Source organism: Penicillium psychrofluorescens (assembly GCF_964197705.1).
Source record: "Penicillium psychrofluorescens genome assembly, chromosome: 5".
Classification (NCBI taxonomy): Eukaryota; Fungi; Ascomycota; class Eurotiomycetes; order Eurotiales; family Aspergillaceae; genus Penicillium; species Penicillium psychrofluorescens.
In genome coordinates this window covers 1,241,134-1,265,342 of record NC_133443.1, presented here as the reverse complement: position 1 = coordinate 1,265,342, position 24,209 = coordinate 1,241,134, and the positions used below count along the sequence as shown (strand labels likewise).

The 24,209-nt window shown below is 47.3% G+C and overlaps 9 protein-coding genes across 9 annotated transcripts; 3 read left to right on the top strand and 6 right to left on the bottom strand.

Annotated features, from left to right (window-relative positions):
• Positions 1–2,658: 2,658 nt before the first annotated feature.
• On the top strand, positions 2,659–3,105 carry PFLUO_LOCUS7741 (uncharacterized protein; the record flags this gene model as incomplete). The annotated part of the gene is made up of 2 exons (XM_073785407.1): positions 2,659–2,738; positions 2,979–3,105. The coding sequence occupies 2 exons, from the start codon at positions 2,659–2,661 to the stop codon at positions 3,103–3,105; spliced, it is 207 nt and encodes a 68-aa protein (XP_073641766.1).
• A 403-nt stretch (positions 3,106–3,508) lies between these two features.
• On the bottom strand, positions 3,509–4,853 carry PFLUO_LOCUS7740 (catalase A; the record flags this gene model as incomplete). Its single annotated transcript, XM_073785406.1, has 7 exons — positions 3,509–3,582; positions 3,641–4,069; positions 4,128–4,212; positions 4,269–4,556; positions 4,610–4,733; positions 4,792–4,799; positions 4,851–4,853. The coding sequence occupies 7 exons, from the start codon at positions 4,851–4,853 to the stop codon at positions 3,509–3,511; spliced, it is 1,011 nt and encodes a 336-aa protein (XP_073641765.1).
• A 2,068-nt stretch (positions 4,854–6,921) lies between these two features.
• On the bottom strand, positions 6,922–8,686 carry PFLUO_LOCUS7739 (uncharacterized protein; the record flags this gene model as incomplete). The annotated part of the gene is made up of 2 exons (XM_073785405.1): positions 6,922–8,398; positions 8,466–8,686. 2 exons carry the CDS (start codon positions 8,684–8,686, stop codon positions 6,922–6,924), a joined length of 1,698 nt encoding a protein of 565 aa, XP_073641764.1.
• A 1,012-nt stretch (positions 8,687–9,698) lies between these two features.
• Positions 9,699–11,894, bottom strand: PFLUO_LOCUS7738 (Putative flavin carrier protein 3; the record flags this gene model as incomplete). The annotated part of the gene is made up of 1 exon (XM_073785404.1): positions 9,699–11,894. One exon carries the CDS (start codon positions 11,892–11,894, stop codon positions 9,699–9,701), a length of 2,196 nt encoding a protein of 731 aa, XP_073641763.1.
• Positions 11,895–13,419: 1,525 nt separating this feature from the next.
• PFLUO_LOCUS7737 (phosphatidylinositol transfer protein csr1) lies at positions 13,420–15,003 on the top strand (the record flags this gene model as incomplete). The annotated part of the gene is made up of 4 exons (XM_073785403.1): positions 13,420–14,157; positions 14,215–14,256; positions 14,317–14,416; positions 14,468–15,003. 4 exons carry the CDS (start codon positions 13,420–13,422, stop codon positions 15,001–15,003), a joined length of 1,416 nt encoding a protein of 471 aa, XP_073641762.1.
• A 1,003-nt stretch (positions 15,004–16,006) lies between these two features.
• PFLUO_LOCUS7736 (uncharacterized protein) lies at positions 16,007–16,769 on the bottom strand (the record flags this gene model as incomplete). Its single annotated transcript, XM_073785402.1, has 5 exons — positions 16,007–16,070; positions 16,179–16,470; positions 16,523–16,529; positions 16,588–16,713; positions 16,767–16,769. The coding sequence occupies 5 exons, from the start codon at positions 16,767–16,769 to the stop codon at positions 16,007–16,009; spliced, it is 492 nt and encodes a 163-aa protein (XP_073641761.1).
• A 1,480-nt stretch (positions 16,770–18,249) lies between these two features.
• On the top strand, positions 18,250–19,794 carry PFLUO_LOCUS7735 (uncharacterized protein; the record flags this gene model as incomplete). The annotated part of the gene is made up of 1 exon (XM_073785401.1): positions 18,250–19,794. One exon carries the CDS (start codon positions 18,250–18,252, stop codon positions 19,792–19,794), a length of 1,545 nt encoding a protein of 514 aa, XP_073641760.1.
• Positions 19,795–20,479: 685 nt separating this feature from the next.
• Positions 20,480–21,744, bottom strand: PFLUO_LOCUS7734 (uncharacterized protein; the record flags this gene model as incomplete). Its single annotated transcript, XM_073785400.1, has 5 exons — positions 20,480–20,655; positions 20,710–20,841; positions 20,896–20,944; positions 21,005–21,522; positions 21,576–21,744. 5 exons carry the CDS (start codon positions 21,742–21,744, stop codon positions 20,480–20,482), a joined length of 1,044 nt encoding a protein of 347 aa, XP_073641759.1.
• An 888-nt stretch (positions 21,745–22,632) lies between these two features.
• Positions 22,633–23,836, bottom strand: PFLUO_LOCUS7733 (uncharacterized protein; the record flags this gene model as incomplete). Its single annotated transcript, XM_073785398.1, has 5 exons — positions 22,633–23,344; positions 23,400–23,486; positions 23,542–23,571; positions 23,645–23,655; positions 23,762–23,836. 5 exons carry the CDS (start codon positions 23,834–23,836, stop codon positions 22,633–22,635), a joined length of 915 nt encoding a protein of 304 aa, XP_073641758.1.
• Between the last annotated feature and the right edge of the window lie 373 nt (positions 23,837–24,209).

Genomic DNA, 24,209 nt, shown 5'->3' with positions numbered 1-24,209 from the left:
ATATCAAACGTAGTATAAAGCGGCTCCCTAGAGAGTTACAGTGGTGTCCTGAAACTAGTTACCTGCTTAGGCGGTAGGTAGAGGGTTTCAGACCTTTGGAACACCACCGTACATGGAGATACTGTGTCACAGCGGGATCTTGTACGCGTTCTATAGAATAGAGTTCCCTGGAAGCCTATATAAAACCACTTCCGGAACCCATAGAAAATTACGTAATTTCCCTTGAACATTTGAGCATCTAGAAGCATCCTTATGGTCCACTTTCCATCTATCATCTTTTATTATATCTCAACAGGGGGGGAATGCTCCCCATCAGTCTTCTCTGGTTTCTTGTTTGACCCAGATCCTGAAAGCCAGAGAGTTGACACAGCTGTGATGGCGGGCAAAATCCCAAGGGACAATACCATGGTGTCCCAGCCATAGCGACTATCAACAAAGCCCCCAAGTATTGGACCGACAGTAAATCCGGTGTAAACGGCCATTTGCTGGATGCTGAAAGTCTGCGCTGTCGCACCTTTCTCCCCAAAGATGCCGGGAGTCTTTTCTGCCATCTCCTCGGCCACCTTCTGCATCTCCACCAGAAGGCACGGGGAACTGCAGTTGTTGAACGCCCCAAACAGAGATAGTAGTGCGAAAAAAAGAATTTTTTGTTGCATGGTATTCTCGTGAACAAATCTCATGCAAATCAAAGAAGGGGTTAGAAGAGTGAACCCCGAGGCTGCGACGATACGGGTCCCGAATCGATCAGAAAGATAACCTAAATAGTTAATATAACGAAGTTCTCATTATTGAAAGGAGAATCGCATACCACAAAGAGGTTGGAACAGAACTGTTACAGCAATTGGAAGAAACGTGAGCCCAGCGCCGAAAGTATTCCAATGGAATGTATCTTCCACGAAGACTGGGAGTACCTAGAAGTTCAAAAAATAAAAATAAGCAAAACCACCTATCATAATAGTGCACTGTAAGCAGTTTGAACGTACAGAATCTAAAGCCGTATTTAGAAGGGACTGTAGAATCACCGCCCATGTAGCAATAAGGATTCGTGGCTGCTGCAGAAGCTTCCATATGACAGTTACCTTGCTCGACTTCTTTTCAGAAGCCTCTCTGTCCCGACTTAAGTATTGAGCTTCATTGTTGCTCTCGCGGCTCTCTGAGAATAACCATTTAGCCGCAGTTTTCTTTTCGACGATCAATAATCGCAGTATAAGATCAATAGCCACGAGGCCAAAGGCCACCCCGCAGAATGAGTAATAGCCGGTATTATGGTAAATAACTCCACCCAACATGGGACCCAGTGTAAATCCCAGCGTGAAGGCAATGTCCACATAGCCAAGTACTTGGCCAAGACTATTTCTTGGGACAGTGTCGCTCACAATGGTAAACGCAGATAGACTGACCATAACGTTCGCAGCACCTTGTAGAATCCTCGTCCCTATATACCAAGAGATAGAGGAAGCAGCGGTAAACAAGGCCATAGATGCCAATAGAAAGAGAAGACCAACGAGAAACAACTTCTGCCGAGTCTTTGCCGCATCTAACAGATAGCCAAAGACAGGAGCAAAGCAAAAAGCAGATACAGCTTCGGAAATTAGAACAAAACTAGTCCAGCGTTCACCTGTTTATGAGATTGCGTCAGCTGTGAGTGAAAATATCGCAGAAAGGCAAAGAAATTGTTCAAATTAGACAACTTACGATCTTGAAAAGATACCCCAGCTCGAGTAACCAAAACACTTGGCATAATGGGAACAATCTTTCGTAGATAACGTAAGATTAGAAGGTTAATTTAGGCCTCAACGAGTATCAATTTTACAGTACCATCGCGTAGAGAAAAACATCCTATCGTAAGAATAAAGCTATTAGCATACTTCGACTGGAAAATTGGCAAAGGTTTGCCCGACGCACAGTAAACAGCGATAACGAGACCGTCAAAACAATGAACAATCGAGATGAACGCGTCTCTAACAAGTAAGGGCGCCGTCTGCTGGTCGGCTCGCACCATGATTTAATTGGGCCCATCATGATCGACTGTAAGGACGTGTTTGGACAGAATCGGGCATAAAGATACAGGGAGGACACCTGTGGTGAGGAGCAGGAAACATGCGACAGTAACTGCGGTTGAACATAGTGCAGTGTAGACTATGTAAATCTGGTCTGTCCATTCCTCGCCTTGGATCGGTATGCGACATCTCAAAATATGTCAATAGGCCAGCTTATTGGTCAGCGTGTGGAATGTAGATGAGACACGGGTTTTCGCTGTGAGCCGAAAGGAATATTACTTCTCAGGAAGATCAGGATGAGGCTGCGGGACTTCAGGTGGCAGACGAGCCTACCTTTCCTTGTACGTCGGCATTGTGAATAAGTTCGTGACCCTGCTTCATCTGTAATGCCACTCGTGATGCGCGATTATGACAACTTAGGCTATATGACTTTTGTCTTCAATTTTCAGAATAGACAAGCTCTGATCTTTTTTAACTTTGCTTGTTCTTTATCATATTCATCCTCGAGACCGGTATACTCTCCTTTTCGCTTGGGCGCGGAAATGATGTCACCATATTAATGAAGGCTGCCCAAGTCTAGTGTTCCAACTGAAGGTCACAGGACTAGTGCATTCTATTACCTCGTTGTGTGCTTTCCATGGTTATATTTAAGTGCGACATGGACCAGAATTTCGTCACGGAACCACACGGCACGCGGTTGCTTGAACGAAAGGTACTTAAGCACATGGATGTGTTACAGTGAGTAAAAATAACATGGTTTTATTTTCAACTACACGGCCCTCAAATAATCTTAAAGTGGTTTTTCACCTGCAAATCCAGATGCCCGAAGGTCTTTCATTCTCCAAAACTTCCCAATATTGCTGCTCCTAATAACGACTCAGACTCTGACACTCATAAAAAACACAAAGATCCTTTTTTTGAAAGGATTTTTGAGCGCCATCATTCTCAGCCTTCCGATAGAAAAGACTCACATAGTAGTGAGGAAAGCATCGAGTCGACACCCAAGACCTATGAGGACTATCTGAAGAAGGATGAAGAAGAGCTTGAAGAGTACTACAAGAATGATAAAGAGCTGGAAGCTAAAGGGAAACGTGCGGACAATTAACGTGATTATTACAAGTTCTTCAGTGCTAAAGCAGTCAAAAGATGTTTAGTGACTAGCGTGGGAAGGATTGAATTATTTTGTTCCTTGTGATAGCTAAAAAATTTCTTGCATTCCAAAAATTCAAACTGTAGACGTTTCACAGGCATAGTATGCTGATTGAGCGTGTTGAAAACCCATTCTGAGCCTAATATTATAAAGTCGTATGGGGATAATCTTTCCTAAGATATAAAATATATTTTCGTATTTGTTCGTCTTGCAGATCAATGGGGTGGAGTTATAGTTTGTGAGCTTCTTCGATCTGATTGGATCTGTAGCTTAGCTTCTTTGGGAAGCTTTGGAAACTAAGGGGGTTTTTTTTTCACGGTCATTCGCTTTTGTCAATTTTGAAATAGGCCAGAAAGGTTTAACTCTTGATTGCTGCCTCTGTGGCCTTTTGCAGTCTCTTTCCGAGGTCCTGGTCGACACGGGAAAACAGTGCTGAAAAGGTAGGTCAGCCAAGTAATCTCGAAGAGGTCGAGATCTAGGTATTACTAACCATACACATCATTCCGCAACTTAGCAGACTCAACCCCTTTGAGAGAAGCAGCGATATTGCCAATGGTTCGATCTTGGTGTCCAGAATCTCGACCGATGACTTCCCATAAAGCCGCAGGCTGAACAAAATCGTCATCTGTGATGTGGCTTGTGTAAGTTATGACTTCCCCAACCCACTTCTCATGCTCTGTGTGAAGGCTGATTGACTTTGGGCTTATTCCTTTCATCTCAGGGTAGAACTTGGTTGGTTGCAAAGAGGAGTTGACATAGTTCGGATCACCACCATAATTAGAATCGAATCGCATCTTGCCATCTCTTTCGAAAGGACAGTAAACCTGTACCTTAGCGGCATTCGTGGGCAGCATCTGGTAATTAACACCCAAACGATATCGAGCTGCCTCAGGGTAGGCAAATAGTCGTGCTTGAAGGACTAAGACGCAAATGAGCCTGCTGTTGGCAAGACAATATGTGAAAAAAGGCTAAAATACCTGGATCAGCCGATCCTGCAAACCCTGGGACCATGGTCGATGGTGAGAAAGCCGCCTGCTCAATGTCCGCAAAATAGTTGCCAGGCTAATGACTCTTAGTATCGGCAAACATAGTATTGTATCCACCTAAGTCACACTCACATTGCGGTTCAGCGTCATCTGGCCGATCTGTCTAAGTGGGAAGTCTTTATGCGGCCAGACTTTGGTCATGTCGAAGATGTTCCATCTAAAGTTGACTGCCTCAGATGGGTCCATGACCTGGACGTAAACGTTCCACTTAGGGTAGTCTCCTCTTTCAATAGCCTCAAACATATCCTGAATCATGTAGTCTGGATTCTCGCCTGCAATTTTAGTGGCCTCCTCTCGGGTGAAATTTTTGATCCCTTGTTGCGTTTTAATGTGAATCTTGATGTATTTAAAGGAGCCGTCCTACTAAGGTAAGCAACAGAGAAACTTAAAAAAAGATCTACTAGACCTCTCACCTCTTTTGTGAATTTATATGTGTGTCCACTGTAGGAGTTCAAGAATCGCACGGATTGGGGAGTTCCACGATCACTAAAAAGATGCAGGAGTTCATGGATTCCTTCTGGATTACCCACATGGAAACTAGAATTTGCTTTGTTAGTTATCAATAAATTTTTGAACCTTGAAATAGGCCACGTACTCCCAGAACTAATTAAGTTATTAGCAGTTCAAAATATACTTTGCATTTCTCGCACCTACCATGTTTGGGTCAGGAAGATGGCTCTTTGGATGTCTCTTGTGAGAGCGATTCATGGAAGGGAATTTGATGGGATCTCGAATGAAGAAAACCGGCTAAAATAAAATGAGACAAAAGATTACGTCTTTTCGTTCTTGGCTTTCACCCACCGTGTTGTTAAAAACCCAGTCTAGGTTACCTTCGTCGGTGTATAGCTTCATGGCCCATCCGTGGACATCTCGAGATGTATCGGCAGAGCCTGCCTCTGGACCGACAGTAGAAACACGCATCAAAAATGGAGTCTTCTTGCCAGCTTTGTTGAGAAAGCTAGCGGAGGTGATATCTGAGCAGTCTGAAGTTGCTTCAAACTCTCCGTAGCCGCTAATATAAAGAGAGAAATGAGTTCGTCCACTGGTTAATGCGGTATATTGTTTTAGCTTACCCAACAGCCTTGGCATGAACAACACTAAACGATAAATATAATCAGCTCAGTCTCTGCTACGAAATAGGTATAGCATTGATCATACCGCTCTGGGATTCTTTCGTGGGAGAAATGCGCCAGAGTTTCAATAAGCTGTGTGTCCTGTAGGAGTCCAAGCCCAGCGCCCTCCCGATTTCGCATCAAAACAGCAGTGCTGCTACTTGCGAAGGGACATCCTTCATGGAGTCAGTTTAGCTATCCTGAATATGATGGTCTGAACTCACCTTCGGCGAGAGTGTAGTATCGTTGATCGGACATGTTGGAAACAATAATGTATCATTAATGGATATAATTTGAACCTGACTACGAGCGATCTGTTCATTTATATTATGGTGTATTGTTGGCATTCATTCACAGTGCATGTCTGCGTTCTCCATAGTCAATTACATCATAACAGACGCTCCATAGAGACCGACCCGTTGTAGCTGGTTTAACTGACATAAAGGTAAATTCCACGTCATAAATGCAGTTATACACGATGATCGGCCAATTATCGTCGTACGATTGTTGATGCTTTTCGAAAATGCAGATCGGTTACCGAGGGTATTGTAGTCGAAGCATCATGCGAAGAGGCTCTTCCGCATCCGACCGCCTTTTTATCTTTCTTCAAACATTTAACCTTCGGAATGATCTCACCACCGCGTAAATAACTATTTGGCATAGAGAAACGAAATGGAAAAGCATAGACAAGATGTGGATCTTGGTCTATCCTCATGAATCCAGATTGCCGTATAACGCAATTGGGCCAGTGCGGTTATTGACTCGTGTATGCTCCACAAGTACAGTACATTTGATCGTAGATATGTTGATAATTACTCCCAGATCTAGTGATAGGCCTAGCCGATAGACTTGAGCTCGCATATTGGAATAAAGCACGTGCAGTAAAAAATAATTACCAGTGTAGTACAGAAGTAGATTAATCCTAAATAGGTTAATCAAATACCCGAGGAAAGATGGAGACGGACCCAATCTTCGGCTCCCCAGCACGGATGCGGGAATTGGTCAAAAAAAGACGATTCGAACGAATCTGACCAGCGCAAACCTGACATTTTCCGAACCATTTGATGTAGATTATTGAGGCACCCTTGTATCTTCAACGAACTCGTCATCAAGTTTTGTTTGTTTGTTTATTTTCTCTTTCCTATGAATACAAATGACTATAGTAGTCATCAGCAAGTACTAGAAGCCTTTTTCGGACATTGAAATAAAATTAAATAAATCAATTCAGCAAAAAATAAAAAAAAACGAAAAACTAAAAAAATTTCCCTACCTACCAACTTTTGAAGCTATTTACAAATACCCCCCACGTCTATCGATCGTATAAAGTGGCTGGCCGTCGTCTCCATTGACCCATTCAAGCTCTGCCTCTCTTCTCTGATTTTCCTGCTCCCTAATTCGGTCTTGGCGAGCCTCTCAGCACTGAGGTGGGGACGCCCTTGGCAGGCTTCGGCCGTCCGGCGGGCGCTTAACGATCAACTTAGAACTGGTACGGACAAGGGGAATCTGAACAGCCTCTCAAGCCGGTCCTATCCGATCAAGATGCAAGATGCGCAAGATCTTGCGAATAACAAAAGGACACAATTAATCAAACAAACCCCTCCAAACTTAGTGAATCAATCATCAACATCGCGCGGGTCATGCGTGTTCCAGTACTCTTCGTACTCCTCCTGGGTTTGACCAGACACCGCATCGTAGTGAGTAAGCGGAGCCAAAGGAATTCCAAGCTGCTCGAACTTATCAAGACGCTTTCTTGTAATTTCCCTCTTCTTATTGACGCTGTAAATCTTGATTCGATGGGCGGAGGATGTAACGTGAAGGCCCCAGTTCCATGCCGCGCGAATATTTAGAGGTTGCGTATTGAGAGAGTTGTCCCAGCATCGACAAACAATTTCAATCCAACCCTCAACCTCACAAGGAAGATCATACTCCCACGTACGCCACGCCCACTTGCCCTTTTTGGACAAATTTCCAGGCGGCACCTCGTACCAAGTGAAACCTCCGTCTGCAGATAACTCAACTCTTTCGGGCCATCGGCCTCCACCGGAGTAAGCCCAGCCCTTGCATCGGATCTTCCCTACATGCACAATGGCTTGCTTGGTCCATGGAGACATGATAGCGGAGCTCACCGGCATCTCTTGGATTTGAATGCCGTCTGTCGGGCGCTGGTTGTACTTGCCCACTTGCTGGTTGAAATAGAGATATTCTCTGCTCTGGACTGGGGCAAGGGACGGATTCTTGATCGCCTTGATGCGGTAGAGCCATTTGACGCTCCGAGCTCCAATATATCCGAAAACGAGGACTCGTAAAGGATATCCATGGATCTTGGGTAGAGGCTCGCCATTCATTTCCCACGCGAGCATGACCTCATTAGCTTTGACTTTAGACCATGGTACGCTGACCACGTAATTGCAGACCTCAAGATCCTTGACATAGGTATCGACACCATAGAGCTCGAGATGCTTGGCTGGGCTGATGAGGCCGCCGCAATCCTTGATGACCTTCTTCAAGCTGATACCCACATAGCGCGCTGTGCCGATAGCACCTTCAGCCCACGGTGCTTGCGGAACCTCATCACCCTGTCCACCATACAGTGCAATCTGCTCAATTCGGCGAGTTCCTGAGCACTGGATAGTGACAGTCTTCTCCATCCGGGGAAACTTGCTCGCATCCATGAGATCGTTCAATGTGTAACGCTGCGGATGCTGTACCAGCCCATCCAAGGTCAAGTCCCATTTGTCCTTTTCTATGATAGGGATGCCTCCATGATTCCGCACAAAATGGAGCGGATTTGGCGTGATCACTTTAGAGGTAACTAGTCGCTTGGGGGGCTCTCCATTGTAAGGGAATTGCAGAAGGTGCAGCATGTCTGAATGCTTCTCACGAAGAACTGTGCGCCAGGAGTCATCCGCAACAGAGGTGAGCTCCCCGCCAAGCGCAGCGTGCCATGCTTTGAAGTCATCACCGGGAAGAACAGGGTTGGTTCCTGGTATTGGACCGAAATTGAAATCGGGGCAAGGTGGGAAGGTCTGAGATGTGAGAATTTTGTGTGCCTTCTCCTTTTTCTCGGGATAGTTTTCCCACTCCACATATCTATTACACACAAACGGTAAGCTCTGTACTTCCTCAAATTCCGATATTATGCCATGGGAAACAATACCCTTTCCATCCTTGCCGCTCTCGCGCAAATAGCTTGGTACGATTGCCGACCGAGCGAATAGCCTCCTCGTCCTGCATCAACTTCGCAGGCCGCGGTGGATACAAGTGAAGAGTCTCACTTCCAGTTTGATCAAGGATAGGCAGCTTATGGCCTTCCATCCCCTGTTCTATCTTCCACTCATCGGGGCGGTTGGTTGTATCCAAGCCAGCTTCGATTTCCATTGTGGACACAGGTTGACGTCGACTTCGAAGAGCAATATCCATGGATGAGAGGAAGAAAAGCCAAAAAGTGCATTCGAGAGCTACTAGGTTTTGGCTTTTGTATTAAATTCCCAAGGAGGTGTTTTTGACCCTTTAATGGACAATTGAGTTCAGGCGCGCCTTTTTGTTGACGCGAACATTCTACCCCAGAATTAGTTTTTGTTGCGCTAGAGGAAGGGAGAATTCCGACAATTGACTTTCAGCCAAAGAATTCCCTGGGTTCAGTGGCTCTTTTGCCGATTTGGGAGTTTTTTTGCCCCTAATGATCTCAGATCAACATGCCAGTAGTGGTTGATCCCTTCATTTCCAGTGACCCTGGGAAATTTTTCCTGGAACTCAATTTCCCGGAAGTACTAAGAACAAAGAATAGTAACAGGCCAAGCTGGAATCTAGGGTGACTTGCAATTAGTTGCGAAAGATTCTGGGCCTATCCATTCCAACTTCAAGTCTGTTGTAAGGAGTACTGAGACAGTAAGGAGTACTGGGAGAGCGGTGGCCCCGAAGGGCGAGTATTGTTCACCTCTCCACCAAACTATGGCCTTCGAATTTCGGCGCCCGTCCACACCCAAATTATCAATTTAATTGATCGCATGTAAGTACACGAGGACGAGCAAGGTCAAGAACTTGTACATGGGGCTATTGTTCAATCGCCTTATCAGTAGGGATTTATACTCGCAAACCGCTTTGTCACATAAGTTATCCTTAGCTACTTAATTAAATGTGTATATCACATATTCCTTAGTTTCGCAGCAAGGCGAAAGCATACACTAAGATTTGTCTCGCTCCAAATATCATCTTCCGTCTGCTTTGGTCCTACTAATCAGAACGAGTAAAAGCCCAGAGCGGCGAGAGAATGAGCAATGTCCAACTGCCACACGAGGACTGAATCAAAAATGTAGCATTGGAAATTTAGGATACAGGAACTCTCAGTACAGTCAGATTCGAAAACAGACCGACGTTCGTACACACGCTTCTAGTGGTTGTAGCCGGCTCCTCGTTGCCAGGAGGTGGAGTTGTTTTGCGAATTGTAGCTTGTCGACATCGCTGACGCGCCCACAGGGCCATCGTAAGCTTGGGGCGAGGTCAGAGAACCCTGGGACCGGTCGTAGCTAGAAGAGAAGAGCGGCATAGATGGGTCGACAGGCGACATGGGAGGCTGACGAGCATAGTCGGGATGGACGCCGGCGTCGTTTGCACTAGATATAGAGGCGCGATCATCCTCAAACGGGTTGTGCTGCTGGTAATCTCCCTTCGACCTGTTACGAGCACTCTCACCCAGGGCATCCAACTCGGCGTTTCGATTGGTCTGCGGCTTGATGAAGGATCCGCGGTCATCCCACGTCGGCTGAAAACGCGTGTCTGGGTTCTTCGAGAATAGAGCATAGCCAGCCGCAATTAGAACAAGGATTAGGAGAACTAGGGCGAAAACTGCGTTGTACACGAAGAAGATGACACCCATGATACCAGTCGCCATACCTGGCGGGTTGAATACATCTGAGAAGACTAGAATGAAAATCGCGTTGAGGAAGTTGACTGCAGCAATTATGATGTTGAAGACGTTGGTTTTCTTGTCCATCCATGGGCGTAGGATGGAGACACCGATTAGCATCGCTGCTTCAAGAATGACAAGAGCCACAGATTGTACGATAGGGGCAGATTGGCTAAGACCAATAAACATTCCCTTAGCGAGAATATAAGCGAGGACTAGCACAATAAAATAGTATGCTGTCGCACGGTATTGCACGTAGAGGAAGCCCCACTTATTCACGTAGGTAGGGTCGGAGTATAGGATGTAGGCCGGGTTCTTGTGAAGGATTATTGAGCGTCTCGCCAATCGAATCACCTTCTGGGATGCCCAAATAAGCACGATAAACAAGGATAGAAACGTTACCGCCGCTAGGACAACCTCAGCGGGCGAGTCTCGCTGAGTAAACTCCCACATGCAAAGAACGCACATTGGGGGGAAGCCAATTAGACATAGTCGGAATAGGATACCACGAAGGACCACCTTCCAGCTATTCCTAAAGTCTCGGAATTTGCCACTTTGCATTTTGCCGTGTCTTGCGAGTAGCTCGCAGATCCCCTTGAAGGAAATAACGATGATCATAACGAGTAGGACGAAGACGAAAAGGAAGATAAGACCAGTTAGGAAGATATTGGTCTTTTCGATGTTTGCCCTGAATCCAACACGGCCAATACCCCGTACGACCACAAGTTTTTGGGTGCCTGGTGATTCCCTCTTGACGAAATAGGTCGTAGCTCTCTTTAGGAACTTCACCACAGGCTCCGATAATGACTTCACCGTGGGCTCTATTGTCGTGTCAAAGAGGCCACGCTTGCGGCGTTTAAGAACTTCAACTGATGTGGTCGAAAGCTCTGATAGTAGACTTGCAGGGGTTCCACTAGTTGATCGTTGATACCAGGTGCAAATCGTTTCGAGGAAGCCCACATGTATGATTCCTATGCTCCATTGGAAGTTCTGAGTCCATGATTCCACAATTGGAGGCATATGGACTGAAATCATGCCTATCATTGCCTGCCCTTGCATGAACCCGAAAAGGGAGAGGACATTAGCTGCAACGTGAGTCGCAGTGTTGGAATGTCCTAGCCCGGACGTAATGGCAGACGCTGCTAAGCCTAGACCAGAAATGACAGCAGTAACCCAACCGACTGCTTCCTGGTAGACAGTTTTGCCGTTGGAGAGATTAGCCTGCACACACGCAATCTTCTCCTTGGTCTCTTTATTGTAAAGGACGACCTGAACGGACGCATCGAGATCAGGAACGGTGTATGCGATAGTAGGAATGCCTTGGACTGTTGACTCCGGGACGGGGATATGAATGACAGGCGGCTTGATTACACCAACGCGCATCGGGCACAAATCCACATGCTGGCTCATGAAGCTGCAGAGGTCGATAGTCTTCTGCAGCGCCTGGTAGCCATAGGCAGTAAGCGTGAGTTCGGCCAGGATGAAATCGTGGACTGCGGAGTACCCCTTGAAATTCAACTCCAAGCTGTGATTTCCGGGATAGAACATGACTTTGAAGTAGGTTGCCGTGAATTTGCTGCTCTCCATACAGACGCTAAGCGCGTCGGACTCGACGTAGTAGACCGCTGACGCCAGCGGCGCCAGGCCGGCGACGAAGGAGAGAATTGATGTCAACCGCATGGTGACGGAGTGACCAAGAGTTAACTTGCGATTCAGCGATGGGAGGGACGTGGAAGGAAAGGGAGGAAAGAGGAGCGAAGAATATGACCGCCTGATTGAGTAGCACCCGCCCCCCCAGATCGGGCCCTAAACCGCATTCGTCGGTTTACGCCTTTCCTATTCGAATTATCCCCTATTCTACAATTATCATTCTATCAACTAACCCCGCGAGATTTGCTTCCTTGGTGGTCGAATTAATGTGAGAAGCGAAGTCGACATCGGAGCGCGGTTTTATCTCTATATTATAATTCAACAGCCAGACGAAGAGACAGTCGAGAAAGGCAAGGGTGGTGTTGTCATTGAAGAATCCAGATTCAACAACAACCACTGGGAATCTCTCAATCGAAGCCTCCTCTGCCGACCGATTCAAATTTTTGACTGTATTCAGTAGTAAAGCAAGCATCAAAAGGGATTTTTCACGTCAAATGCATCTGGATTTTATAGCCGTACGTCGAAAAAGATGTCCACCTCTCCAAAGATCAATCCACTGATTTACTAGACCAGGGTTGGACCTGTCAAGGTCTACAAAGCGACCGAGAAAATTATTGAACCACACAATGCCACACTTCAAAGTGGATCTCCAGGTTCTGTATCGGTTTCACTCTCACCCAGATACCTTGAGCACTCTGTCCCCGAAGCGGCCCAGCCAAACACATCGAACATAATACCGACCGTGACATCGCTCAATACAGCAAGCCCATCTTCCACATTCGACTCTCCCGACCTTCCACTGCCTAACGAATCCAGGAGCATTCATGTCCTTATTGCGGATTATAACTATACTGATCACAAGGATATCCCCCCTTGGTATGTGATTATCTCGTTCATTGTGTACCATTAATCTCTTCATTGTCCCTGGCTGTATAGATATCCCGATGCCTTTCATGGACGCCTCCTGTCTACTAGCTAGATCCGCCAATATGAAAGAGAACAAGGGCCCAGCCCCCTCCCGTATCCTGGCTGTCACGGGGATCGCTTCGGCCTCAATGCAGTAGCCCTTGGCACCGACTGTAGGGATCAACGACTAACATCTTTTATTGAATTTTGAGTAAACTTTATAGTCCAGCCACTTTCCCTTCACGAGCTCAAAAAGACAATCATGAACCTTGCGTAGTGGTTGGGAATACTGTCTAGCGTTTTAGAGGCGATGGATGATCCTTTTACCATTTCCGTCAACCCAGACAAACACTGCGGGGTAAACAACTAAGAGTGATTCTTTACGTCAGTGCCCTGGCAGAACCGCTTGATCCAAGGACGCCCTAACCTATATCTGCGGTTCGACCCCCTCATCTTGCCGTGGCCCCACTTAAGACTGCGGCATTGCGTTTTTCCCGAGGAACCTAGGTCGGCAAGCTGGAAAGAACACATTATCACATGGACAAACCCCTGTTTGCTTATTCAAAGCTTCAATAATAAAAAGATCGGGAGATCCCCACCTTCATTCTTGTTTGTTGCTCCAACAACTTCCCTTTTGACCCTAAATACCATGGCAGCGGCTACCCCAGACATCCCAGCTGGCTGGCTCGGAAACCTCAGCGCTTCGCAAGAGGAAAAGCTACGACAGTTTTGGAGGATCTTGATGCAATCATGGGACCCAAGCATCCCTGCGATAAGCCGTGAATCAAACGGGAATACGACGGGGCGTCGACGGTTTTTCTCCCTGAGTCGACACACCGAACCTACCGAGGAGGAACTCTCTGCAATCCCTGAAAACCTGCTGAAGACGCTAAAAAGCCTGGATGCAAATGCAACCGAGATTAAAGCTGTGGGGTCGCTTCTGTCCAAGCTGCCGGGCGACGATCTCCGAGCTGCCTACCTGACAATCCTCAAACAAGACCATCCCGACGCGCTGTGCCTCCGATTCCTACGCGCAGAAAAGTGGAATGTTCCCAAAGCGTGGATCAAATTTGTCCGGGCTTTGAATTGGCGGGTTAACGAATACAAGGTGGACACTGAGGTATTGCTCAAGGGCGAAGAGCATAACCTGGCGAAGTCACGACAAGCAGAGAGCTCGGCCGAGAAAAAGGATGGCGAGGGCTTTATGCTGCAACTCCAGACTGGCAAGGGCCATTACTATGGTGCCGACAAATGGAACCGTCCCATTTGTATTATTCGAGTGCGCTTGCATAACCCGAATGAGCAGACACAAAAGGGGTTGAACGACTACATCATCCAGTGCTGTGAGACGGCTCGGTTGCTTATGGTTCCTCCAGCAGACGCAATGGTAAGTAATTACAGCATCTTTCCGGAGAAAATATAGCTAATTCCTACGGATAACCAGTCCATTGTTTTCGATCTCACTTCATTCAGTCTTTCGAATTGGGTAATTTAGCATCGTATATTGATAATTATACCTTCCACCAGCTGACCTAGACATATTCAGGACTTCCCCCCTGTCAAGTTCATCATCGACTGCTTCCAAGAGAATTATCCCGAGTCCCTCGGTGCGATGATTTTCTACAACGCGCCGTGGATCTTCTCCGGTTTGTCTAGCATCTTTCCGAAATAATTCCTATGGCTGATCATGAATCCAGGCTTCTGGAAAATTATTCACGGCATTCTCGACCCAGTCGTTGCATCCAAAGTGCATTTCATCAGCGGCGCGAAGAATCTCGAGCAACTTCTCCCCAAGGAGCACATTATCAAGGAACTTGGTGGTCAAGAGGATTGGGAATATGAATACATTGAACCTGAGCCACAGGAAAATGACAAACTGAAGGATACCGACACGCGAAATGAAATACTTGCACGAAGAAACAAACTTGGACGTGAACTTTTCGGCCTCACCGCAGAGTCGATCTCAACACCTGAGGCTGAAGGGTTGAAGGATCGCCGAGATGAGGTGATCCAGAAGTTGAGTGAGAATTATTGGGAGCTTGACCCTTTTGTACGCTCTCGTACTGTCCTGGATCGAACCGGCGTTATCAAACCTGGGGGAAAGATTGAATTTTACCCTGAAGAAGCTCAGACCCAGACCCAGACCCAGACCCAGACCGAGGTTGAGGCTGAAAAACCGAGTGTTATGACAGATCATGTGGAGGAGACACAGTCGACGGCAGTGGCTGCTTGAAGGTTGTTTTAGAATTTTTACTACAATATCCATGGTTTCCTTGTTTTCTGAGATTTGATTAGATCTAAGGATCTACTGCAGCTTAGCCTTTATCACAGCCCAGCTTTCCAAGTTCCAGCAATAGAAAGAAGTCAATAAAACAGTGGGTAGGCATCGATTATCGTCCTGCAAATTTGAATCTGGGTCCATTAAGACTTTTGACTATATACTTGCCAAAAACATTCTCTCTAGGCATTCTCCATATGTAGAATTCTCTCTTCATCCTTTGCTTCCAGATTAAGCCGATTTTCTGCCGCTGCAACGTGAATCTCGTGCTTTTGCATCCGGATCAATTCATCCTCCGGGATATTCATCAAGACCTTCGGTCCGGAGAATAGGAGATCAATCTGCTCCAGAGTTTTTCCTTTTGTCTATCATAATAAAATGTAAGAATCAAGAATATTCAGAGCTCGGGGGAATCAAACTTGCCTCTGGATAAAAAAAGTAGATCAACGGGATAAAGCCCGCATTCAAAACCGCAAAGATAATATAGGTCTTATACCCAATATTTGAAATTGCAGGCGGAGTAATCTCCGCCACGATGAACGTAAACAGCCATGTTGCTGAAGTCGAAAGTGAAGCCGATTGTGAGCGCGTCACCAAAGGTGCGTATTCTGCAGTTAGTAGCCATGGCCCGGGGATCCAGCCTACTCCGAAGCAGAAGTCATAGAAGAACAGCGCAACTGTGGCCACGATTCCTGGGGCGAAAGCCACAACGGAGGTTGTGCCTGCCAAAATGCACATCCCCATGCACATTCCGATTAGTCCTCCTAGAAGAAGAGGTCGGCGTCCTGTTCGGTCGATAATGAAAATTGGAATGAGGGTCGAAAGGTAGTAAAACAAGCTCAAGAAACCTGACATCAAGCTCGATAAGCGGGGGCTAAATCCAACACTCTTAATAAATATGTATGGGGCATAGTATCTAGCCTGCGTTAGAGTAATCTTCCGAGATTTCAAAATCCACCTACGTGATCAGATTAATCCCGGTCAGCTGCTGCATAATCATGGAGCCCACGCCTAGCATTGTTCTGTGAAAAATGCGTTGTTCGCCATTGGAAAAGACCGTCCGGATGGGCCTAAGGGACCAGACGTAAGCTTTCTGTGCGTGGAGATTGTTAGAATTGCAAAATACTTACCCTTTATTTCCCATTCGCTCCTGAGATAGCCTCTCCTGGGCGATGGCAGTGGCGATCTCCAGTCTCTCTCTTTCAGCTGTCTCAACACCTTCGTGCTCGTATAAACGCATGAGAACTTCCATGGCCTCCTCGGTTCGATCGTGGGAGAGAAGCCACCGAGGTGTCTCGGGGAGAAAGGTTATCAGGGCAATAGTCGACAAAGCGAAGACAATCTGAAGAGCAATTGGGAATCGCCACTGCATACCACTGTCCACAAAGCCGAATCCATAGTCGACCCAGTATGCTACTGCCACTGAACGTGCGGGATTAGCAAAAACCAAGACAAAAATGTAAGTGGAACCTACCACCGCCCTGGTTTTTTCCGCCGGTTAGTAATGAACTCCTAAAATCAAATAAGAGGAATACATACCACGTTAGTTGAAAGCTCTGTCGTGATGAACTTCCCCCTGGTCTTCGCCTGGGCAAGTTCCGCATGCCACACTGGAATCGTGGACGTTATAATCCCATTCCCAATACCCGTAATAATTCTTCCAACCTGATATCCAGGTTAGAATACTAATCATTAACCCTATACGTGGGAATACTCACCATGAGTTGAGGAATGTGAAAAGCTGAGCACTGAATGATAGTGCCGACAGCAAGGACAAAAGCACCAACGACAACAGTCCGTTTGCGACCCAGTCTCTCGCCAATAAACATAGTCAACAAAGACCCGGCCCAACAGCCGATATTGTAAATGGCTACCACAAGACCCTGGAGCGTTGAACTACCATTGCTGGTTGTGGTGTTGATGGTGGGGAATTGCTTGGTAAAGGCTGGACCGGTAATGACACCGCCCATTACTCCTTGCTCTATGAGCTAGTTAGAGCTGAGTAGTCAACAACGCGACAGATGGCAGACTGACCGTATCCGAAGAGTACAAATGCGACTGAGCAGGTCAGACTGATCAAACGCGAGAGGCGTGGACCCTTCAAACTGGAACTCCCTGTCATCAACATCATGATTCTGATATAGACAAGGCTGGAATGTTGACTAGGCCGAACAAAACTGAGGGCATCTCGATACTTTTAATATTTTGGCGCAGTTCGTGTCCACTTCCCAGCTCCCCACGGGGTACAAGGTGGAGAAAAGCTTGGAAATGTATCTCCCGCTATTAAGCTCTCGTATTAGACCTGTTATATACTAGTCTCCGCTCGGTTCGGCACTCTGGTTCCAAAAGGATTTGTCTGCGTGGGGGAAAACAAGGCTCGGTGCAGTCCTTCCATATTTGGTTTAGTCAACGTGGGGATGAATCGAGTAAATGCAGAGATAGATCGTTCTTCTTCTGCGTGAGGGGTCAATATGTAAGATCTGACCATAAAATGAGGGTCATAAACGAACAAGTTCACCTATAGTTGCCTTCGCGGTCGCATGCATATATGTGCTTGCAGAATCCTTACTGTAAGGGTATTGGTTGACGGACATAAATCGGGGGAAGTTTCAAGGACATGCATAGAAGACAAGCAGGGCTATCCGTGATAGGGCGCTGCAAACTGCAGCAGCAACCAACATATAGACATTCCTTCGACAATTTTTTTTTGTGACCGCCTAACGAAGGCGATGTTCCATTATTTTCCCGAGATCCGCGGAAGAGGATATCCAGTGTGCACGACCATTTTGGTAGCATATTTACTAGATGGTTCGGGGACAGGGCTGATCGAGAATAGTCGGTGAAGAATAGGAATTTGCAAGAACCAAATCATTCGTTAATGAATCAGTAAGAATCACCGGTTCATTCGGAGACTGATTCTCCGGTATTTAGTACTAAGTGCTCTAATAACTTGCTTTATAGAATCATTTCCGTTCCAAGAGTGGGGTTATTTTGAACTTGTTTTAGCTTCATTATCCCCGCGATCATTCGTCGTAGCTCTATGTTGAGGTCACTTTTGTGTGTCCAAGATGGCGTGCTTGAGAATATGGATGACCCCGCCAATCTGGGTAACTAACATCATCCGAGTCCGTAGTCAGTCAGCCTCGGCCCTGGCGATCTTTTCATGCGGGGAAATTTTTATCCAAGACGCCATCTCTCTTCATGGATCCCGAAGTCCGAATACGCAAGCGCATCCCGAAATCCTGCAAGCGCTGCCATCGGCGCAAACAGCGCTGCGTCGGGGTTCCGACATGTACGAACTGTGAATCCGCAAATCAACCATGCTCACGAGCCGAGACCGCTCCGTCATGGCACCATGGCATGTCCAAAGGTGCCCTGGTTCATAGGATTGAGACCCTTGAGGCTCAAATTGCCGCCGTTCTGAATCAAACACCAGAATCAACGACCGCTCAATCCTCGGGCGCAAGGGAAACCACAGTGTCTCACCATCCAACTGCGCAAAAAGGTCAACTAGGTGGAGTAGTTCGCTTTTTGACCTTTGGTCATGAAACAGATGGAGAGACAGCCTATCTCGGTCCATCGTCGGGTCTCTCCATTGCAGAGAATCTCGGTCAAATAGTTCACAGCACGGTCGGAGCAAAACTATTGCCCGTCAACTCCAGCGACCAAAAATCAGAGCCATGGTGGGAGAGCACAGAGCGAGAGAACGTTGCACCTCCTGATGACGCCGTGGGCTCACAGATTCTCGACGCATACTTCAATAACATGCATTTACGTCTTCCTTTCTTGGACCGCACAGAGATCCTGGATTTACATGCGAAGAGACATCAACCGCCTGGCTCAACACCTCAAGGTCAATTTGAGAAGTTTAAGCTTTTCATGGTCTATGCAATTGGGGCAACTATCTCTCAGATGACTGAGACGTACAACTCAACAGCCCCCAAAGTTTACCTGGTCACAGCCCTACAATTCGATCCAGCTCATAGAGAGTCACTCTCGATTGCAAGCATCGAAGCAATGATGCTTTTGGTCTTATATAATCTTCGATCAACCTCCAATTCCAGTGTGTGGTACATGATTGGCTTAGCTATGAGAATTTGTGTCGATTTTGGATTCCATCGTGAAGCCCGCTACCGCAATCTGAAGCCACATGAGGCAGAGATGAGACGCCGTCTCTTTTGGAGTGTATATTTGACTGAAAGATACACTGCTTGGGCACTCGGTCGACCATTTAGTATTGCAGAAGAAGAGATCGACACCGTGCCTCCGCATAACCTGGATGATTCAATCAACAATGATGACATGATAATACAGATACTCAGCAACAATGCGAGCATACATGTTCAGTCACATAAACCTACTATTGGGAGGTTTATTGCTTCGATCCAACTGCATCGCATTGTCTCCCAAATTCATACCCGTATATACCGCGTCGACAAACCCGTTTCGCAAGTCTTGCCAGAAGTTGCTCCTTTGATGGCCTCGTTGCAGGATTACAAGCAATCTTTACCTTCTCTCGACCTCGAAGAGAAGGACTTTGTGCACATGCACTGGAATAACTCTCTCCGAATACTCATTCAACCATTTCTGAATATTCTGCAACCACAAGATAAGCTCATTGACACTTGTCTCTCAGCCTCGGGTCAAATGTGTCAATTCTTCAAGAGACTCCAACAGAGAGACTCTTCGGGGTTTTCCTTTCTCCTTGTCAACTCCGTGTTCATGGCCGGTCTTACCATGTGGTGAGTACCTAGTTTGTTCGCTTGTATAAAGTCTCATTCTTAAAAAATTCACAGCTTTTGTCTTTTCCGGTCACCATGTCTTTGGACAACCACGGTGTCAAACGACTTACGCGCTTGTTCGTCTGCACTCTTTGTGATGGCAGAGCGCAACCCAAAGTTAAAGAAACATCGTGATGGTCTCGAAACTATCATCAATCGAGCGATGGAATTTGTTGAAGAGTCTGCAAATACAAGACGCGCAAGTCAAGTTCTTCCAGCTCAGGGCCATTCAACGGGTGAACAATCTATGCATCACACTTCGCCTCATGATTCTCTCGGGTCACAAGCCCAGCAATTTGTCCCAGATAACCTGGATGGTACGACTACGGAGCTATTTGATATGCATACGCAGGGTCTATTTCCAGGATTCCAAGACTTTCCTATGCAATTCAATGATGGACTTACAGCAGTGAATCCCAACGTGCTGCATCCATTCCAGGGGATCTTTACCGAGGACTTTTGGACAGGCGATACATTGAATCTCCCTATGCTGGAGGGATTTAACTGGCAATTTTAATAAATCACATTAAATAACAATTTATTCGTATTTTATCCATGTTAAGTACATAGTGGATCATTCTGATTGAGAAATGATTGGAACCAATCTGCAATAAAGCTATAGAATGTATATGCCACCCCATTCCTGTGGCTTACTGATGGCAAGGAGCAAGGTCATCCATAATTCCCAAGTCTTCACGACGGGACTTGCTTTCGGGATCAAAATAAGGTACCTCTCCAACCCCAACAGCGCGGTTGCCACTGCGTGTGCCGAAGCCGTCGTGGTCACCCGTTGCAGTGTGGAAAACACTTCTGTTGTCCCAAATTGCTATACGTTCTTCAGTATCTTATATTGACTAACAAATAAGAATATAGCACTTACCAATGTCATTGGGCTGGTTCCACTTGAGACGGACTTGGAGATCATGACCATAGGTGATCAGGTCGTGGAACCACTGCAACATACTTGCACTCTCTTTGCGGTTCAGGCCATTAATTACAGAAGGAAATGAGCCTATTCCAACAATAACTTAAACGTCTTGTTTCATGAAAGCAGAAGAATACTGACCAACGGAAAAAATCGACTTCCAGCCTGTAATCGGATTCGTCCTCACGACCTACGCAAGGATTAGAACTCCAAAGTCATATCCAAAATAAGAGGGGAAGGAAGGTCTTACCGGATGCACAGCAAAAAGGTCTGACCCGACATTTTTCGGCGAGCCTCTCTCCTTAGTATACATCGCAAACTTGCCGGACTCGGCCATACGTCGGAACCCCTCCCCATCATAGACAGCACTAAGAGTCTCCAGGAATTTCTGATAGGGCTTGCTGATGCGGTCATAGATCTCATATCCAGAAGCCCAAAGAGTGTCGCCACCGGTCTCAGGGAGCCTGGTCAGACGCAAAGAAGAGAAGTCCGCAGGAGCGGGCTCAAACGAAATATCGTTGTGCCACACAGCGGCCATCTTAGTGTAGTTTGTGTTCTTATAGAGTTTCTTACGACCCTCGGAGTCAATTGTGCTGATTGCGGGATCTGGGTCTCCGAACTCGCGCGCGTCGTTTGTCACTGGGTGAATGTGTAGCCCGTGGTCGGAAGGACGGCCGGTGAGCTGACCCATGCGGATGATGAGCTCTTTTTGGAGGTCGTTGGTGAGATTGTCCTGGGCGCGGAAGAAAACGACGCCTCGTTCGGCGACTTTCAGAGGCTTAGCATTTGTGAAAATCAAGATTGAATGGAATCATACATACTCATGATTGCCAGGTCGCGGATGCGCTCATCCGCATTTGAAGCGTGCAGGATATCATCCACAATGTTGCACGAGTCTTTGGTGAACTCGTTGCCGATAACAGGAGTAACAAGAACTGGTTTAAACTGATCCAGAGATCCCGATGAATTAAGGCGAGTAGTCGGCTGCATGGTGACGGTTGTTGAAGTGGTCGGTTGGGTCCGAACTTGTGCGAAGCGTTGCTGGAAGAGACGGCTGGATATTTCTTGCAGTTTTATGGTTTTCCAAGAAATTATGTTGCAATAAATGTTTCCAGTTGCGAATATATGCGTCTTGTAAATAGATCGCTCTAGAGACACATTTTTCCTCCATATATGGAGGGATATTGGGTTCATCGGCGATAGGAAGCGTTTAGATCTGTTTACAGTGAGGCTTAACGCCGATGCGCCGAAATGTAGGCCACGCTTCTGCGGGGACAATTACAAGGCCAGCCAACCAGATTTCCCCGTGGGTCTGTTCTCGAACCCTGATGCACTCATTACCCCACAGGATACAGGATAGCTCACTGTTGACAGCTGCCTTGGCAGCCGAGGAGGAGGATTGCAATAGAGGGGCGTGATATTTCACCATCGTGCAGCTCAACTCTTTACTGAGATTCGTAGATAATGCATCTAAGCGTGACCCTTCTTTCATTCGGTTTTACATCTGAATCGAAAAGTTGATCGTGGAGAGAGTTATGCCGAATCTGCCGGTTTTCACATACACCTATTGAGATGGAAGGACCTCCTCGGGGCACATATCAGAGAAAGTAGATAAATAACAAACAAAAAATAGTCCTTCTTTCTATATCTGTCTAGAAGCCATACTCTATCCTTCTTGTTCAGACACAATTGACCCAAAATGGTCTACAAAAGTCGGAGACAATAAATATTGATACAGGCTTAGCGTACAACAGACTCAGCCAGATGGAAAGAAGAAAAGAGTGGGTATCGGCACAAAGGTCAAGGATGAGGGTCTCGGCGAGTAGTTTTCGTCCGAACTTTTGGCATTGTTGTCGTTGCACTTGTCTCTGTGACGGCTTACTCGGCGCGCATTTTGCGGAAGAAATCCATGACGCCCGTGAAGACGACGAGCAGGATACCACCACCGGGGCCAAGACGCAGGACCTTGGGGATGAAGCCCTTGTACAGGGCGCCGAAGCCCTCCTCCTTCATGACTACGCCGAGAGCGGGCCACGCCCAGTTATACTTGGGCACCTGGCCGGCGACCTTGGTTGTGTTCTGAATGCGGGACTTGACGACGTCCATCGGGGTGTTGAGCATCGTACCAGCAATACCACCAACGGTACCGGCAATCAGATCGTTGCGGGTCTGCTGGCTCTTGTTGCCGGGCTCAGGCGGGGGCAGCTGCGCGCGGACCTGGAAGATACAGCCGAAGTAACCCGCGTTCCACAGGATGTGGCGCCACAGCGTCGACTCGAGGCCGTTGTACATGGCCAGAGGGCCCTCGGTCTGCACGATCTTCTTGACCACATCAAGCATGCCGTTGTACTTGCCCGCCGATGCCTTGTCCTGCAGGCGAATCTTCACCAGCTCGAACGGCACCACCACGAAAGCCTCCGTTGCTCCAGCGGTCGCGCCGGTCAGCGTGGCCAGACCCTGCGTCTGCTTCTCCACGCCAAACAGGCCGCGGTAGAAGGTGCCCCAGCTGTCATTAGCGGCGAACTTGGTCGCACGCTTGGGCGCTTCCATCAGAATGGGCGCCGAGATACCACGGTATAGACGGGAGAATCTGTGGGGTTGGTGGTCAGATATCGGATTAATAGTGTTCTTCCGGAACGACGTACCCCTCGTTCTTCACAATCTTGCGGAAGCAGTCGAGCATGCCGGTGTAGTGGTCCTGGCCCGGAATCGGAACGCCGGACTGGAGCTGACTGTAGGGCATTATTAGCACACGTGCGCTGGGGATGCACCATCGACCCCACTTACACTCTTGTCTTGACCACATCCAGTGGGTACCTGCATATCGCACATTGTTAGTCCATTCCAATTGAGTGTTCGCATAACAAGGTAGAGTGGCGTGGAAGCGTACATGACCAGAATCTGTTCGTGCGGAGAGACAACGTATTAGTCAAGGCACAATCTCACGCACGCAGCCCGACTTGATCGACGCCATCGGACCGTAACCCGGGGACCGAGAAGAACTTACCTCCGACACACCAGCCACCGCACCGGCGGCGAATTGGTAGATGAAGGGCAGGGGTGGCTGCTGGTTGGACGACATGATGGGCAACCGGGGGACCTGATGACCTGGGGGTTGTTGGGGGTTAGTTTGAGGCAAATTTCAAGATTTCAGCCAGACTAGAGGATAGAATTCTTACCTAACAGACCCAGAACGAGGGATGGGGGAATTGGGAGAAGAAGGAACGAGGGAAGAAGTGAAGTCGGCAGATATCGGTGATGAACTCCGATTGCGTTTACCCGTGTGCTGACTAACTATCCCCCGGGTTTGTGTGGGGTTTGTTTTCTTACTTGCTCTACAACAACAACATCCCCAGACCACCAACGCCAATCCCCAGCATTCCAGGAGATAGCCGGTTGCACCCATTCGTTGCTTGCTCCTTGGCCACCGTAGTCGCCGCCGTCGCCGCCTTCGC